The 19,115-nt window shown below is 41.0% G+C and overlaps 2 protein-coding genes across 4 annotated transcripts in view; both read right to left on the reverse strand.

Annotated features, from left to right (window-relative positions):
* The window catches only part of LOC135448127 (cytochrome c oxidase assembly protein COX16 homolog, mitochondrial), a 44,394-nt gene extending 30,924 nt beyond the window's left edge, over positions 1-13,470 (reverse strand). Inside the window, exons 1-2 of one of the 2 annotated variants that reach the window (XM_064713707.1) lie at positions 13,371-13,470; positions 882-959 (exon numbers count right to left, since the gene is read on the reverse strand). In XM_064713707.1, the coding sequence (XP_064569777.1) occupies positions 882-959; positions 13,371-13,430 (138 nt within the window). In that variant the 5' untranslated portion in view covers positions 13,431-13,470. Of the gene's footprint in view, positions 1-881; positions 960-1,044; positions 1,087-13,370 lie in introns of those variants that run through there. The other variant, XM_064713708.1, reaches the window with a different exon arrangement.
* Positions 13,471-17,546: 4,076 nt separating this feature from the next.
* Positions 17,547-19,115, reverse strand: part of LOC135448125 (deubiquitinase DESI2-like) — a 74,121-nt gene continuing 72,552 nt past the window's right edge. For both annotated transcript variants that reach the window (XM_064713703.1, XM_064713704.1), the window contains one exon: positions 17,547-18,439. In XM_064713703.1, coding sequence (XP_064569773.1) covers positions 18,197-18,439 — 243 coding nt within the window. In that variant the 3' untranslated portion in view covers positions 17,547-18,196. The remainder of the gene's footprint in view (positions 18,440-19,115) is intronic.

Here is a 19,115-nt window from a genome sequence, read left to right on the forward strand (position 1 = left end):
AAAGATTTCACCACAGTAGAAAGCCACAGTATCCAGAGTCCTGAACAACCTTTTTTTCTATGAAGTTGCATAAAATCTTTAAAACAGCTTTGTGCAACCTGCAAGTCAGCACCTCTGAGAAACCAGAGAGACCAGAAAGTCTCTTTGCATTGCAATAGCAGACCTGCATATTACCAGACCAAGGAAAGCAAGCCAATACTACTTTCTGCTAAACTGACACACTCCTTTCAGATCATTTCATATGCAATTTGGAACTAGTGTTATACTTGGAGGGGTAAGTAGCACTAGTAAACATGCTATTTCCCTCAGAAGGAAGGGTTCAGGTTCTTTTTAGAAAAGGCTTCTTATATACAGCATATTCTGACACAATGGGTAGACACTAGCTCCTGTTTCCTTCCTAAGGCTTAAAGAACAGGATGTAGCACAATGTCAAAGGGACCTGCTTGTCTTAGTCAATGCCCAGCCAAGGCCCAGAAACCATCTAACTATAAGCTCACTGCCTAGAATTGTTCAAAAACTGAACAATTTAAAATTGTTCAGTTTTCTTAGTCTAAATTGGATACAGTACCCTTGTAATAACCTCCTTCTAGACATGCTGCAGTTCCTTCTCAGGATTCAGAATTGCCACTTGCAATCAACCAAACGAATAAAATGTTTCTATTATTTATGCTGATTTTTTCACGGATGGCAAAGAATTCATCATCACGTCAGTCCCTTTATTGTCACCTACTCTGCCTACTGCCTGTGAGACTCAGCTGTAGCTCAGGGCCAAGCAGTGAAAGGCAAATCCCCTACACCAAGTTTGCTTTGTCCTATCAATTCTTTAGAAAGCAGCATGTAGGCATAAGGAAATTAAAAGCAAAGAAAATAATTTAAACTACCTTGCCATGTAGTTTGTGAACATCGTATCTTATCTGAGCAAATTCACGGAGTCCAAAAGATCCTCCAATGAGATACAGCTGAAAACAGAATGAAAACAGACATGTTAGGACTGCTAGGAAAAGAACACTTTGCACACCTACAAAAAACACCATGCATACTGACCCAATTCATTTACCAAGGGACTCTGCGATTTTTCCAACAGAAACACCAGGGGCTGAAAAAAACAGTACTTTAGAAAATAAGTGCAGGTGCCTTCTTCCACTCTCTGAGCCTGGATTTCACACATTTCCTCCTTCACACAAAGACAGTTGCTACATGACTCAGACTTTCCAGGGACTTCCTCTCCTCTTACCCCCTCTTTTCCTTCCCCATGTGGTTTCCTGACATAATGGCAGCAAAGAAACCTTTACCTCACTGCCACAGGTTTTATTCTCATAAATTTTCAAACACTGTGGGGAAGTAACAATGCCACGCTGACTTACTCTGATGTTTGTGGGTAACAGATCTAATTAAGCTTCTGAACAGACCATGAGTGTAGCTATAGTTCAATAACATATTATCACCCAGGCTAAGAAATCACATCCAGAACACCCATCCTTTTATTACTCCTTAGTTATCCTGCAATTTCCTCCACGCCTGTAAAGCTTAAGAATAATAAAGGGAGAAAGGTGAGGACTTCGTACTCATATAAGAAATCATTATATTGTTCTTTCTTATGAGAGAGTGCTATCACAAAACTGTGTATGTATTTTTACCATCAGAAATGGATAGACCATCCAAAGATCAAGTATTGTTTAAAAAGAGAAGAGACTTGAAAATTAGCTTAGAAATATAGCTACTTTGTCTAAGAGTCAGGTCCCTTGCTACTGCTCTGACCTCACAGTGTCTGCTGTTCTCTGTTAATACAGATGCATAGGAGGCAAAAAGATTTCACCTCGAGGGACACATATCTAAGGAAAGTGGAAGCATGAGGAAGTTCTAAGGGCCTGAGTGAAGATAGGTAAGAAAATAATCCAAACAGAACCCACCCCCATCACCCTCTTTCATCATGCAACTTTGCTGTTACAGTCCTTCATTACAGGTTGTAGCTGAACTGCTGTTTTCTACACACTGCTGGCTGATTTCTTACTACATATTAGGTTTGCAGCATTGGCCTGTGTCCAAGAATTGTTATAATTATGCTGTGCAGGTAGTCACTGTGCGTGTTCGTTCCGGGAAGTGGAAGTTCATGTCACTGTGGCCACAAAGAATTAGAAATCAGAAACAAAAACCTGCCTTCTACTCTGATTCATTCTCAGAGCTGCAGGACTGCATTCCTTCTCACCAAGCAGGTAAAATTACTCACAACCACATGAACACTCTCTCCAGGCACACACTTTGATGCTGGGAAGGTACAGACTGGTACCCCAGAACTGATGTACTCGAACCAAAGAAGAAAAAACCCTTCATCAACAGCCAGGAGTTAAAGGCTCCAGAGCCTCTTTCTAGCCCTTTCAAAAAGCCTTAAAATCTAGCTGATAATAAAAAGAGACACACATTTTGCAATATGAACACCCAGTTGCTAGGCCACAGACCACTAGTGTCAGAAAGCCAATCAGAAAATCATCATATGGTATCAAGACCAGCAACTAGAAATATGAATGATCAAAAACTGGGCGGCATCATACTTGTGCCATAAATGTTTCAAGGGATTAATGATGATCTTGCAGATATTAAATCATCAAAATACTCAGTAGGGAAAAAAAGAGAAGTCTTCCTTGGGTCAGTATTTTGGTAAGAAAAAAAATAACAGAAAGCAGAAAATAAAGTGTTCAAAATGGTAAAAAAGAACTTGGACATTATTCAAGATTTATTCAATCAAATCAGAAGATTTGTCAGATGAAGATATGGTAGCACATAATGCTAAAAATCTCAAGGATCAGACTGTAATTTAATTTTAACATGGTTGATGCCTCAACATAAATTTTCATTAGCTGATCTTCTTTAATTCCTAACAAGTATTATGTTAGTTTTAATTTTAAGTCCTAATAAACACAAATCTGAAATGCTATAGACAAGTTTATGGCTGTTACAAACCAGAGATTATTGCCTTTTTTTCATATTAGCATGTTGTCAAAGAATGTCTATGGCAAGGCAAAAGCAACTGCACTGGAAATTATTCAGTTATTAAACCAGGCAGAAAGCAGCAATCACATGTGATATCAATTAAAAATTAATCTGTCCAACAATAAACTTGCATGGAGCATATCCTGTTATGAGATGAGATATGGACAACTGGAAGACTTTGGCTTACAAAGCCATGCTGCAGGCTAAAGAGGAAAGATTACATTCTTTAGCTTGAAAACTAATGTACACTGCAACTACAAAAAAGCAAGTTTTTGCAAGGTTGTTGTATGAAGTAAGTCACGTGCTACTCACTTTGTCTCATCACATCCTATTGCTTGTTTGACAGCAACCAGCCACAACACAGTGCATTTTATATTTGCAGCTACACACAGTAGAGAAGTTGATACACACAGAAGAGAAGTTGATACACACACCTCTCACACTTCCTGTTTTGGAATTCAGGTTTTGGCCTGACGCTGCAGTTTTACTCACAACACCTTGGTACTACTAAGAGGAGAAAACCCACCTGGTTTCTGATGTACCTTTGCTCTTCATACAGCAGAAGCAGCATAACAAGTTGGCACATTTAGCTTATCAGGCATTACCAGTACAGTTGCCTTTACCTTTCCAGTACTGCAATGGCTGATTTATCTTGCCATGAAACATCAGTTAAGCACCATCAGAGACAAAGCACATTGGTGCTGTAAGAAAATACAAATCCTGCTGAAATATTACACAGTGTAATGCTGGAAGGTTAGCACTAAAATTAAATAGTTTTGCAAAATACAGGATACACACTAAGAATATAAATAATATGTTTACAAGCCCACTTGACCAATGTTCTAAAGAACCAAAGATGATGTCTGATAACTGCAAAAGCAGACCAGAATCAGTCATATTCAGCACTTATTTAATCAACCAACATCATGTCAAGATAGTCAGCTGACAGCCCTGAGCATGAATTGCATTCATCTACGCAAGCCAGAGCAGCAATGGACAGATATTCAGTCAATTATCTTTTAGAAAACTGTGTTCAAAAGCCAATAAAAGAAGGTATAAATGAATTTATGCAACTGTAATACTATTAAAGGTAGCAAAGGATTCGGTGACTGACAATGCATGGAGTAGAACTACTAGTCTTGGCTTTAACTCTTTCCTTTCTCTTCTGTTGCACCATAAGGGAAGATGCCCTCACTACCTAAATTTCAGTTGGCTGTATTTACAGACAACAGTGAACCAGCAAGAATCACCAGTCAAAATAATTAGAAGCAGGATAAGACTCAAAATTTCCAGCATCGTTATTGGCTTGTTGGCTTTGCATATTCTGTATGTCTCACATACTTTTCTAATTCCCCAAACTGTAAAACAGAGACAATCTCTGCATTCTTTGCAAAACACTCCTCAGTTAAAAAAGCACTACAATGTACAAATTTGCCCAATCTAACCCAAAAGCAGCAGTGAAGTCCAGTATGTTGCATACACTAGTCCAGGCATGAAAAGAGAGTAGAAGTTATTCAGGATGCAATATAAATATAAGTTAGGTTGGCACCATTCTAATGAAGTCAGGATCAAGTTCACTCTCCTGGTAACTGAAGAGAGAAAAGTAATGTCATGTATAATAAAAATTAATTTTTTTCCTCATTACAATTTTAGAATCATACAGATACTTAATGTACATGATAAAATATTAAGGGACTGGCATCTGAAGGATACTCAAGCTACAAAGTTCATATATACCTGCATTCTTTTATTGTAAGGGAACTATTCATTTTATTTGCTTCACAATGCAGAGAAAAAAACATTATGTAGTGAACATCATCTATCTCGTTACTTGAATGATCTCAGCAGATTGATGAAATGATAGTAACTTCTCATTTTTTCCTTTACACCTGAAGTTTAACTTAGGGAGGCAAAGATCATTAACCATACTAGTTAGCCAGCACTTAACACCAAAGCAAACAGCTTAACAGCACTGCTAGCACAACCCCCATTAAAGATCCCACATTGGATTATTCCTTTATGTTTCAGTGAGTACACAAAAAACCCCCTACAATGCTGTAATGCAATTATGCATGCATGGAAGACTTGCATGTTCCAAAACAAAATGAAAGATAGGATGTGACATAAGAGCACCATCTGTCACATACACTCAGCAACCTCAATAAACATTTTATGTAAAAAAATGACATAAAATTCTCTTTAATAACATTCTTTTAAAAATTCTATTTGTTCATGTCTCCACTGGGAAGTATGTTATGCAATCAGTTATAGATGGCATCAGACTGATCCCCTGAACCACATCTTAGGATGGGAAATACTTGTATTTGTCACCAACTACAGTGGGTGGTCACTGAGGGCTCATACCAGCAGAACGTTATGACTTACAACAGATCCCTTTTTTAGTTTCTTGCATATTCTAAAGCAATCAGCTTCACTTCATTGGGTTAAACAAAATAATAAGAAACTGCTTCTCTGGCAGTACCAGCAAAATGCCATGTTACAGGCATCCCTGTTGTTAGAGAAAGCCATTCCTACTGCAGTACCAGTCGTGAAAGATAATTACAGAGTCATAAATCCCTAAATTAACCAAATCACAATGTTTAGTGCTGCCAACGCCAATCATGCGGTGCTAGAAGATGTTATGATATGTATACACAGAAGGAACATGGTAATTTTCTAACCTCTTCTTCAAGACCCCTGCTACAAAACTCTCCAGCTATTCATCAAAAGCCTCAAAACTAGAGCAGTAGTGAATTATTTTAGTTTGCAGTGATCACACCAAAGAGAGTTTTGGGGGTTCCTTTTTAAAGAACTTTGAGATGTGCAGTGCAAGACCCGTGAAAGATGGCAATTTGGCAGTCCAGAAGACTGAAGTTTCTTTTCTTTTCCCTAAATAAAGTAGCAGGGCAAGTTGCCAGTCCCAGAAAAGACCAGACAAGTCATCTTAGCCTGAAGCGCCCCCCTCTGCCAGCTCTAACTCCCAAAAGTTTATTTCCCACGGCCATTCCTGCACTTTGCTCTAACACTGAAACTGCACAGAAGAGAGAAAAACAGTGCAACATCTTCTCAGAAACTTACTAAATCCTCTCCTCACCCTCAATGGAAGAAAAAGAGGGTCTAGCTTTACCTCTGGTCTACAAAAAATGAAAGTAACTTTAGGTTCACACCAGAGGTCTCCTTTGGGGGAAAACAGAAACCAAACCCATGCATCCATCAGGAGTTATTTCATTCAAAGGTACACCAAGTAAGCAAATGCTCTGACTTAATGCAGATGCTAGAATCACACACTGTAGAAAGGCTGAACTGCACCCAAAAAGGGATGAAATCCAGCAGTAGATGACCACAGGGATACCATGCTGGCCTTCAGCACACAGCTGCTGGTATAAACTGGAGCCAATTGTTACTGACTGATAAAGCACAGTGTAGTTTGCACAGCATGTAGAACATGTGCAGAATATTAAACTTGGCCCAAGGTATCAGGTTAATTGGCTCAGTAAGAGAATGTTCAAAGCCATGATTTTAAAGATTGCAAATATGAATTGCTACAGGCCAGAGAACAAAAAAAAACCTGTCCATAACCTTTCGATCTTACTATTCAATGTCTTATGAGAAAATAAAACGTTTGTTGTTCTGTTATTCTTATTTTATTATTCACAATTTTGTGTGAAATGTCCAATTCATAACAGGTTTTAAACCAAAGAAAATTCATGTAATAGAAACCAATCTAAGAATAATGCAGAAGACATAGAAACCCATATGTTCCTCAATGTGAACATGAGCAAAAAAGGGCGTTTCAGCCACAGCATTGTCATTTTGCATTACACACACTGCTTGGGCTGGTCAGACAGCAAAGGAATTTTCCTCTGCAGCTGTCTGAAATCCAAGTCTGTCCTGGTGGTTGAGCTGCAATTGCTGAACCCCACCTTCATTTTCTCCATAAGCTTCTAAAAAACAAAATTTAATTTTCCTATTAAAATGATCATTCCCACAACTCACAGGTTCAAATCTAGCCAAGGTAACTACAACGAGAAAGTGTTTACATCTTGTGGCAAGCTGATATTCTTGTGAGGTGTTAGGCCCGATCAAAACTGCAGTAAATCGAAACCTGCATGAAAGAACATAAAAAGAAACCAGAATAAGTTTTATTTCCCTATTGCTAATCCTGGACAAGGAATGAAGATTAAACATTCTGTAGAATAAACATGAATCTTACACTTTTACCATCACAACCCCTTGAAGAAGTGGGAGACCTAGGGCAGGGCTAAGCACACATGTGCCTGTGAAAACACGCAAGTCTGGACTTCTTCTGTTCTGAGGCTCAACAGAAAACCTCAGATCCCCCCAAGTGCCAGATTAGTCCGTTCTAACAGCATTAAATGATGCAAATGCACCCTTTATGTTTTGAAATGAAACAGAGGGAAACTCTGAAGTACTAAAGAGTGCCTATTTGTTTGTCACATATATCTGGAAAACTGTTCTCAAAGACTGAAAATGAAAAATTTAAGGCCTTGATTCAAAAGAACTCTGAAGTTTTAAGACCTAACAGTCAACTGAAAGATGGAAGTCAGCTAATTCAGACTGCACAAACTGGACTCCACAAAAGCCCATTCAGCGTGAACACTCTGGCTTCCACACAAGCACTAACAGTTCCAGGGCTGGTTTTGTCTGGAACAGCTCCACACTGTGGATTCAAACACACACAGATGAACAGGAGATGCAAAGCAGAAGCACAGCCTAGCAAAGCCTCTCATCACAGGCCTAGAGACCCTACATGTATCATACCAGTTACTGAAGCATAAAAGCAACATTTTGTTAGTCACTGATTGAGAGCAACAACTTTTTAATTCTAAAAACAATTTTGTATTTATTGCTCCTCTAGGCTGCAAATGTAATACTTGTGACTTTTACAGGCAGTCACAATTTATCTAGAAATACTAGAAGTCAGAATTATCTTCTCATGGATGAATGTTCATTTCTATTCATCTCTCAAAAATGTATTAACATTTAAATCAACTGTTCTGCATATGTCAAAATTTACTATGAAGTTACATGAAGTAATAGATATTAATAAAAGTCCTGCAATTCAGTATTATGAATTGTTCAAGGCAATAATGTGAAAGATGTTAGCAATAACACTGACATATCTAAAAGTGAAAAATACTGATTGCAGTAATCCTCCTTCAAACAATATCAGAAGATAATGTAATAACATTTTCTACTCATAGACACTGATAAGCAACAGAAAGATCTCAGAATCATGATTACTCCCAAGAAAAACTGTCTGTATTTCCAGTGTTCATACCATCTTTTTACAGGCAGATCCTCCAGAATCTGTGGGGGAAAGCATTTATGTATTTAGCATACTCCAGGACCCCAAATTGAGCAAGTTTTTTTGAAATTAACTAGAAATGTTGAAGTTAAAGAAATCTATGAAAATTTAACCCATTAACCCTGCAAACTTTCACTTTAAGTAATTCACAGGAGAACAAAATATCATTTCATATATCTGCAAAACATTTCTGGGCATCAGTCCTTGCTCCCAGATGACCCTGACTTCACACCAGTGAACAAAACTAATCCATGGACATGCAATTTCATTTCCTGATGTCTTGAAAATTGTTTTGCTTTTGTTTGTCAAAACAACTGGCTCATTAATGAGAGTCTGAGATGCCACTGACCTTCTCTAATGGTGCCTAGAAGCACTGACCACATTGCTGCAGCATTGTTAGGGACTTGTTCTAACCTGACCTTTTTTGCATTCTTGGCAGCCCTTGACAAAGTGTTTATCAAAGTAAATTGCACTGTCCAAGGCAGCAGAGTAGATGGCATTGTAGTACAGTCTGTGCTAATAATCACTCGTGGGAACAGATTTTAGAATCATATTTATTCATATTAAATCTTTCACTGCTCCAAGCTACCTGTACCTTCTCCTTTGGCAATACCAGGCACTACGTGAAAACACCAAAGATCCAGAAGGAGAAGCAAAGTACTTGTAAGAGCAGTCATTACAGGATGAGGGGAAAAACCCTACAAAACCCCAGGAAAATGAAAGGAAGTCAAAATCTACAGCTGTAGGTATGGAGAATGTTGTAACATAGTGCAAACCTGAAAACCCTCACTACTATACACACAGAGTGATATACTTATTTTAGGTGCGCAATAAAAATCATCAAATGAACCTCAGACCATATTTTCTTTCTGCTAGAATATCACTTCAGATATTCAGAACATAATTTTTTCCTTGTAACATACGGACAGAACTGGAACTGCATCTGTACGTTCATTTTGCAGCTTGGAGAGTTTGAAAAATCCTTGCCTAGAATCAGGTGGACATACTCCAAAAAGGCAAGTCATGGGAAGTGCTGTGAGCACATGAAACAATATGGGGGTTTTTACCATGTATTTTACATTTGTTACTACTTAGCAATTTTGAAATCCAAACTTGTTTCCTTAATGATACAGAGTCCTCATTTAAACCTGTTGGACAAAAAAATAACTTCCAGCAGACTTCAAATATTCCAAGTGCATCAGAGAGGTGACCTGACATTTTTGGTGTCCCATAAGGAAGGTCTGATGCTAGATGCACCAGCAGCAAGCCAAGGAGCCCTGCTCTCTCAGGATCTTACAGAAGCATCACTGCAGCAATATGACATTGACAGACACATCCCTTTTGCTCAGGTAGAGTAGGTTGTGGAATATAAAGCAGCAGAAACTGAAGCTCCTCTTATAATAGAGCAACAAATGCTGAAGACTTGTAAATTAAGCTTTATGTGATTAGGAAAGAGTTCCTGAATCAAAACAGCAAACAGAGATGTCAATATAGGTGACAAAGATGTTTAAGTTACCACAGAGGTGGCACTGCCCTCTACTGCAACAGCAAATTTCAGATACACCTGTAAGGCTGCTGGAGTTCATCCCAACATCTACACAGATGTTACCATCGTCAGAAATGCTTTGGGACTACTCACTTGACTGCATTCAAGCCACTGAGATGAATGAGATATTCCATACCAGGTTACACCACGATCTCCTGCATGTTTACTGTTTGTGCCACACAGACATACTGTATCTGCAAAGTTTACAAACTTATAGAAGAATTCACAAATCAAGGTCTCCCGCAAGTTTAAGTCCTAGCCCCTACAGCTTCGTTGTTGCTCACAAAGAAACACTTCTTTCAGCCGCTGAGAAAGTACAACTAAAAACTGTGATTTAACACATCTTACTCTGAAAGCTGTTGCCAGTATGAGGTTTAAAGATCAACCACAAAAATTCCTTCTCCGCTGAAATATACTAGCAGCACCAAGACCAAATGAACAAATAAAAACTATCAGAATAATTTACACTAAAAATTATACAGATATATTTTGGGAAGTTGGGGGTGTAATGAGACACCCAATTTCTTTGAATTAGGATGTTTCATTCTTTGACCTTGGAGCCTTAGCAATTTTTGCACAGGGATTTTTCATTCAAATATGCAGTATAAAAAGGCAAGATATGAAAGCGATTTGATTTTTTTCCTCCCAAAAAAGCAAACACGGTACTGATTAAAAGTTCAGCAGTAGTGAAGAACAGTCCTGCATCAGTCTAGAGAGAAGAAAATTATGTACAGAATGTAATAATCTAACAGAAACATTTGGTTTCAGTATTATTAACAAATTCAGCAGAACTGAAAGGATTGCAAAGGCATGCTCCTTCTGATTCTTTGCCTAGATTCACTGTCATTTTTGCTGTAATTGATCTTTTAGCACAATTCTGTTCAGCTTCAGAGGTGCCTTCAGTGCTCCATAGACAGCTGGGTAACTGACAATTGCATGAATTTTCCTTTTTCTTACTCCATGGGAAGCCTTTGGGCAGCAAGTCAGAAACAATTCTTAAGTATCCACAAGGGAGAATAATTTTAAGGCAGGGAGACATGAAACCCTAGAAAGAAACAGAATAGAATATTTCTCTATATAATATTGTGTCTGGAGGAAAGAGCTCTGTTGCAACAGGAACAGAATGAAATGAGGCAGTACAAAGTCAAAGAAAACAGTCTTAAAAATTCCTGCTATGTCCTATGGAAAATCTTGCAAAAACACTGGGGATGGCTAAAAGTACAACAGACGTGGCCTGGGGTGCTGAAGTCCTGGCTCCAGCACTGAAGCAGAACTGAGACAAACTATACCATTGCTGCCAGTTGGATGTTCAAGCCCATTTAAAAAACCCTCATTGTGTATCAGAGTGCTCTTTGCTAAAAACCAGCAGCATTTTCCTAACACAGGATCATCTGTTTTGGGGGTACTTTCCCAAGTGATGAAACACAGTCACCACTCTCAATGTACAGAACTTTGCACTCTTCTAAAATAAACTCCGTCAATTCCTTCAAGCATTCCTGAAAGGTGGAATGTCAGCTTTACCTTTTCTGTTGCTTTCCTCTAGACTTTACATTTAATCTTCATCACCTCCACATGGCACCGTGGCAGAATGGCATCACAGAGCTAAGAAGTTACTCCAGCTGAGGACTGAGTACACAGGAAGAATCCTGTTTCATGTTTTACTCTACTTTTGACAAGTTCCTCCATCTTGTAATGACATTTCTGTTTTTTCACAATAATACAGCCCACATTATTTCTACAGGACCTACCCTACTTCCAAAGATAATCTTTTACTTTGGCATGCATGTGATAACTACATTTTATAGTTATCTTTTTAATCCTTTTGAGAACTAAAAAGAAAAGAAACATATCTTTGCCCTACTTCTTTGAAATGCATTCCTCACAGGGAAGATAATGTAGAAAGTTTTATCAAAATCAGAATCTTGTGTATCAGTTGAATCTCCTCACCTACCACACCAGTTAATCTGCTATACTTATTATTAAAAAGCAGGGGTGATTTTTTTTTCTCCACTAGGTCACCACCTCTAAGTATCTATTATTTAATCACATACTATTTTCCCCAGGCCTTCCACAGAGTTAAAATTGTGTGGGAGAATACTAAACTGCCTGATCTTCCCTGATTCTGGAAGAAAAGCAGCAAGCTTCAAATAATTACACAAACAAAAGCAGCGTGAGCTAAAACTAATCCAACCTTTAACATCTAAGCAAGGTGTTATTAAACTGAAGAATATTGTCAGAGCACTCATACATGAAAAATCCAAAACAAATTTGGTCTAAGTATGAAAGCAGCACAGCTCTGGACAGCCTCTCAGGTACACCTGCATGCAAGCAGGATACCTGACAAGCTGTAACACTATGCATGATCACTTCAAGAAAGGTGCTGTAGGCAGAGTTTGTGTGCAACAGCAGGGAGTGGAGCTGCTGATGCAAATGATTTCATGTAGTTATGGTATTATCACACTGTTTTGTTGGTCTGTTTGGTTTAACTGTTTCCATTTCTTACAAATGCCTTCATCAATATTTTGAGAAAAGATACTTCATTATTAACTTTAATGAATGTCCTTACTATAGATCATCAGTAATATCCCTTTAAAATAATGGCCTTAAACTTTTAACACTGTTAAGTGTCCATGTTCTTCCTTGGTCCACTCCATTTTTCTCAAGGCATGCTGTTGAATATTTGAGGAAGATGGCATTGATTTCTCTCGTAGCTTTATAGAAGTGTTGGAATCATCCTTTGCCTTATTCTTTATCCACCTTGAAATTAGTTTACTTTTTGCAAACCAACTGTATAGATGGATAAGGAGATCTGAATTGCACAAACAGAAACCACGCTGGCCTTGGTGCTGCTTTTGTCTTCCTTCCTGAGTTTTTATCCAAAAATGCCTCGGGGTTTTTTCATTTTTCCCCTTATGAACACACCTACTTAGGACAGAGAAGTGCAACCTAGTGTGCACTATCTACAGAGGTAGTGTGTGTAAGAGAGTCTTATAATTTTGTTTTAATCCTCTGACATTACTGATCTCTCCTAAGCTCAACTATAAAAAGTTATGTCTCACTCACCAGTTTGAGCACAGCTGCTACCTCTAACCTCAACTCACTTCACTCAAAATCTTTCCACTTATTTAGATATACAAATTATCACACCAACAGTACCACTGCAGTTTAAAATCCAAGAAAAAGCTAAAGAAAATAGGACAAGAAACAAGTGGTGTTTCACAGGAAAAAAAAAAAAAAAAACCAACAAAAAAACAAACCCAAAACAAACGACCTGCAAAATGCATTTTCCTTAGCTCCGGGGCAGGAATATCTTCAGGAGTATGTTTTATAACCCCCTCCCTGAGCTCCCGCCGCCCCTCTCCGCCCCGCACAGCCGCTGCCGACGAGGGGCCGGCAGAGCGCCCACCCGCGGCCCCGCCGCGCTCAGCAGAGCCCGGAGCTCCGCCCGCCGCGCCCGGCCCCGCCAGCGGCCTGCCCGCGCTGTGCCGCCCCCGCCGCGCCGCTCACCAGCAGGGGCACCCCGAAGGTCATCGTGCGGCCCCTCCACAGCCGCCGCAGCTTCTCCATGCCCCGCTCCCGCCCCACGGGCCCGGCGCCGCCCTCCCGCCTCCGGCCCGGCCCCGGCGCTTCCGGCGGGACGCGGCTCCGCCGCCAGAGCGGCCTTTCCGCCACAGCAGCACCGCGCCCGGCGCGCCGGTTCCGCTGCGGCCCGGGCCCCGCGCGGCAGCGCCCGCGGCATCGCTGCGCATCGGGCACGGCTCAGGCCAGCCCCCCTCCCTCCACACGTCGCCCCGGCCTCACATCCCCACGCACCACCTCACGCCTTCCTTCACAGCTCGTTGATGAACACAGTTGAGCAGGCCTAGTCACTAACTGCATCTTTTCGTTCTGTAGCCTGCTTTACTAAGCGAAGAAGATTGACGACCATGATCATCTGTTTTTCTGCATTGTTATCCCCTGTCCCAACCAAAATGAACCAAAAAAACCTTTTAAAAACAGACGTGTATACAACGGTGCTAGTGAGCAGCCTTACTCTGATATTTAGAGCCGATATCCTTGATACGTGCTAGGAATTAAATGTGCTGTGCCATCCACCCCAGCAGGTGTCAGCTACAGCCGCACGCACGGTGTTGGAGCACTGACCTGTTACAGACAAGAGCACCCATTCCCCAGGCATAGGCTGCAATGTTTTTACATGTTATTGTAGCTAGAGGTTCTGCTCTGCTCTGTTCTGGTAGCCTGTGGCAATCTCCTGGAGACAGGAGACTGTCAGGTCCTCCTTTACATACTTCTGAATCACCACACAGCCTTTTCATACACAGCAATGACATTCCAAGTCATTGCTGATGGGATGCAGGGCAGGGACAAAGTGGAACAAGGCACCTGCTGCCTCAACTCAAAGAGTAATTTAAAAACACTTGAAGATGGAACCTTGATGATCCCTTCCTTTGGTTTTCTCCATTAATCAAGAAAGTGGTGGAGGTACTTAATAAAGTTTTCTGACCATGTTAATTAGATAGCACATATATACAAACTAAAATAAGAATAAAATCAAACACATATAGTAAGACAAGCTAATATTATTGCAGTCCAATATCCACTAACGTGTTCTGAGAGCCCTACCAGCCTGGAGAAAAAGAAACAGAACTGAAGAATAAAAAACAACATAGCAGGAAACTACTATATCCTGAGTACCTCAGTAACACAAAGGCAACATGGGTCTGAATTCGAGACGTGAGATGCAAACTCTCAGCTGGGAGCAGTGAGAGCAAGAGAACAGGTCTGTCAGTGTCCATCCCCATGCTGTGCTGAGCCTGGGATGAGCTCATCACAGAGCACAGGCTCAGTGCTGGAAAACCAGCACACCCAGGGTCTCTGAAAGCACAAGTGTCCCTTCTAAAGGGTTTGAGGAAAATAAGCCTCAAATCACAGACTTATGAAGAGGAAGGCAACTGACCAGAAAGAAATCAGAAAGAAAAATGACATGAAATTAAAGAAATTGCTACTATAGATAAACACATGCTGAGAAAAGAGAGAATTACTTGCTTGCCTCCTTTTATGCCTTCCCTAGCAACAGTTTGTTTTGTACCTTTAATATTCCAGTGTCAGGCTAAACTCACCTCCAGTCTTAGTGTCCCACCTGAATACTATTAGGTCACTGCTGGAGATGCAACCCACAGCTGCTGATGCCCATGTACAGGATTGGTGCCATCTCATCCCAGCTTTTAAAAGGACACAAAAGAAGAAGAAGCTGTAAGAAGAAGGGTTAAGAGTTTGTTCCACTGCTATGGGGTGCTCTTGTTAAGATTCATACATTATTCTTCTGTTTTCATTGATAACTGCTGTTGGTATTTAAAATTTTCCACATGGTGTTATGCAGAGAAAGCAGCAAGAGAAAGTAAATGTGTAACTAAATACAAATATGATATAATTATGTAATAACAACAATTTTGTAATAATTGGAAGGATAATAAAAATGTCTAAGACAAACATTGTGTGCCAGAGATGAACAGTAAATTAGGATTTTAAAATGTCTTAATGTTTCATAATCTAAAATGCTGCTAAATTACAGAGGGAAAGCCATCATAAATATACAATTTATTTCCACAGTGTCACTTTGTTCTTTTCATTATTGGTTGATCAGTCACCTTGAACAAAAACGGGTAAGGAGAAACAGTTTTGATGACTGGAATATATTCTGGGTTTGATTTACAGCAGAGGTTTGATGCCTCTTTGATGTGACCCATACTGTCATAAACAGATAGACAAACATAAAAGTGGGTAAACAAACATCTAGGGTTTTTATGACATTCACAGCTTGCCCCAAATGTTGTTCCCAATATTTCAAGCACATATTTATGTTCTCAAGTAGGCTAAATGTGGTTTTCTTGTCCAGGTTTTCATCTAGTTAAGCATTTTTTACTTTGTGAAGTACTGCATGAGGGTTTTCTGTGTGAAATATGCCTCTGGAGCCCATCTCCTAGATGTATACATGATGCTTCATCTGAAGGTGCAGAGCAGAAACACAAGGGTGATAGCTGGATGGCTTTTTTCACAGCAAAGGGAACGAGGTGTTTCTGACTGCAGTTGCCCTGGCCTAGACAAATGGTCTGGGAAAGCCTCTTCTCACTTTCCCCCTGAGAAGGACCTTTAAAATTCATTGTACATAATGTGCTGCTGGCTGTTGGCAGAATCCCTGGGAACTTCAGGCAAATGAAGCTTGCAATGCTGCAATGGTTTAGGCTGCAATGACCACGACTGCAGGGGAATACAGAGTGAAACAGTGCATTGTGCAATACGGTTTCTGGGCCGTGGCATAGAGATCATGATGGAAATCCTATTAAACATCTCTGGACAAGCTATACTATTCAAGATTGGTATTGGACTGGTTACCAGGAGCTGCAGAATTGCTCGCAATGCAGCATTGGCTGTGGGTAGCCAAGGTTAATAAGGAACATGACTTTAGTTCAGTAGACATCTTGCAGCAGTTTGTACAGAGGATGAAAATGAGACACATCTTGTAAAGGTTTTGTTGCCTAAACACGCATCACTTCGAGAGGCAATGAAGCGAGGCCATCCTGTGAGTTACATTTCCATCCAATAGATCTCTCCAGAGCCTCCTGCTTCACTAAGGGCATGCACATATAACAAACTATTAAATGTTGTCTGTGCAGACATGATGTACATCATAGCTGAGACCTTCAGCCCTGAAAGGACACACTCCTGTATACCTGAGCTAAAGAAATAGCTGGTTGGATTTAGCATGCATTTGTCACCAAAAAAAGGAAACAACCAACATCTTAAGGGCTTGTAGTTCCCTCTGGGTCTGGGATGGAAGTCCTGACTTTGTAGTAGCTGTTGAGAATCCATTTCTAAAATGGCAACTCCCGCTCAACAGACTGCCTGTTCCTTTTTCATCCTCCTTTGTGTGGTCAAGAGAAGTTGCAAGGGAGGGAGGGGACCTGGATTTCCCCTTTCATTTTTTCCTACACCTTCTGACTAGAATTCCTAGTGAGGTAATTGAGTGGAAGTGTTAGTGTACTTGTCCTTTCCTCATTCTGTGCTTTCTCATCAGCTGTCAGAATTAGCATAAATACATCCAAGGACCAGGTTCTTGTGGAGCCAACTTGGAGAGGCCAGTGAGCCAGCTCTGCCCATTTTTCATTCCACTGAAGTAGTGCACACAGCGGAAGGCACTGTGGTGGCCCATGCATTGGAGGGGTCATTTGTTCTTTCCAGATGTGGCCCTAAGTTTCCCCCTCCACCTCCAAAAAGGGAAGTGAAAGGAACAGGTTGACATTCTTTGGGTTCACCGTTTGTTTTTTACCTTCTTGGGTTGGCTTGTAAATAGGCCAGGGAAGAATGGCTCTGAAGCCACGTTTTATGGGAGGAAAATCTGAAGGAAATACTGACCTTCCAAACAGATTCATTCTCCCCTTCCTTGAGCTCAGGAAGGCCATTTCCCCAAATACAGCCAGCAAATGTCAGCTGGAGAGAGGTTTCTTAGGGAATCTGGGGGAAAAAAGGAAACTGGGAACACTACCTAGGATTAGGAAAACTGAGAGAAGTCTATGCCAAAAAGCACCAATATGGTCAAGTAACCTCTGCATTTACTTAGTAGCTGCCTCCAATCACCACAGCCCTGTGCTTTTTTTGACCCCAAAGAAAAGCCACAGTAACACATTCATTTTCTAGGTTCTTATTATTTTCAAGAGCAGGACAATCATTTAAGCTCTTAAATTTGAGTACTGAAAACAGGTGGTTGTAGAACAGGAGCACCTTTCATTTGTCCTTCACATGAGTTAGAAACCTGATAATTACAAAAGGGGTGGATCTGAGTGGAGTTTGTTGCTGGTCTGAGAGATGAGAAGGTTGAGTTCTGGCTCTGGTTCCTTCACTGGGTGTGGGCAGGTGATTTGTCATTGGGGAAGGGAAAATCCAGCCAAAATACAGAAGAGACTGCTGGTCTTAAATGGGTAGAGGGAGAGATAAAAAGATAAAACAGTTCCAGAGAAGGAACATCACAGTATGTGCACTCTGCCCACACACATGCTCTCATGCCTGAGAGAGTCAGCAGTTCTCTGTAGATCAAGGATCATGGAGGCCCCTGGAGGAGAATACAGTTTAGTCATCACAATCCTCAGTTCTGTGTTGGGGTTCACAGTCATTTTGCCAAGCAGCTGTAGTGGCAGTCCTTGGAAAAGGGACTGAAGCGGAAGGAGTCTTCCCTCCCCTGTGTTGTCTGTTGAAGAGAGAAACCAATGTATGCGAAAGGGTGTGAGAAATAAATAGAGCAAGAGAGCAGGGATGCTATTTGGGGCAAACTGGACGGTTTAGACCCGTGTATGTCTACAGGTTCGTGATGTGCCTGAGGCTGAGGGGGCCGCAGAGGTGGAGGGTGACTCCTCATCTGTTGTGTCCCCTTGTTCCTCCTTGTGGAGACCAAGGCTGATGTGGCTCTGCAGGGCTGCTGGGGTCAGCCATTCTTTGGGGAGGCAGCTCTGGAGGAAGGGGATGCAGGAGCTGAAGTAGGCCAGGCGGTTCACCCAGCGGGGGATCTCTTTCCCACATAATATCTGTGGAGTAAACCAAAAGGGAGCATGGTTAATAGTACCAAAGCAAGTGTAGAGGCAATGTCATCCCCATCCACACCACCACCTCAACAGGGTGAATTCCCTGTTGCTCAGAACAGAAAGAAGCATCTCCTGCAGTCAGAAACAGCAGTAACTGCCAACTTCCATGCTGACATGCACAGGGATCCCTGCCAGCTGTAGGCCTTGTTAGCATCATAACAGAAACCAGGAAAAACAGTTCGTGGCTTTGGTGACTCTGTTCTCCAGGCAGTCCATGGGTAAAAGAACCGGCCTGCTGGGGCTTCTCAACCAAGACAATGACATTCCTTTAGCAAATATCTCAAAAAGTCTGGGAAAAATATTAAGCTGTTGCTGGCAAGACCTTGAGGAGCCCTGAAGCTGAGTATGACTAGTAGATGGAGATGCCTGAGAAGCTGTTCTTGTTCCTCTCTTTTCTTCCTTGGGCTGACACAGTCGTCCAGTCCAATTACAGTATCTGGTGGTCCTTTTCCTATTCTACCATACCACCCTCTAATTTCTCCTCATATGGTATGTGGAGAATGAGGTATTTCCCCCCCTAATATGGGGGGAAAGTAATTTTAAAAACCCAGCCTAGGTTGTAAGTATCTCTGTTCCATCCTAGATGCTCCTGGCACTGACTTGGATTACACTCTGCCAG

This window comes from Zonotrichia leucophrys, chromosome 5, assembly GCF_028769735.1.
Source record: "Zonotrichia leucophrys gambelii isolate GWCS_2022_RI chromosome 5, RI_Zleu_2.0, whole genome shotgun sequence".
Taxonomy (NCBI): Eukaryota; Metazoa; Chordata; class Aves; order Passeriformes; family Passerellidae; genus Zonotrichia; species Zonotrichia leucophrys.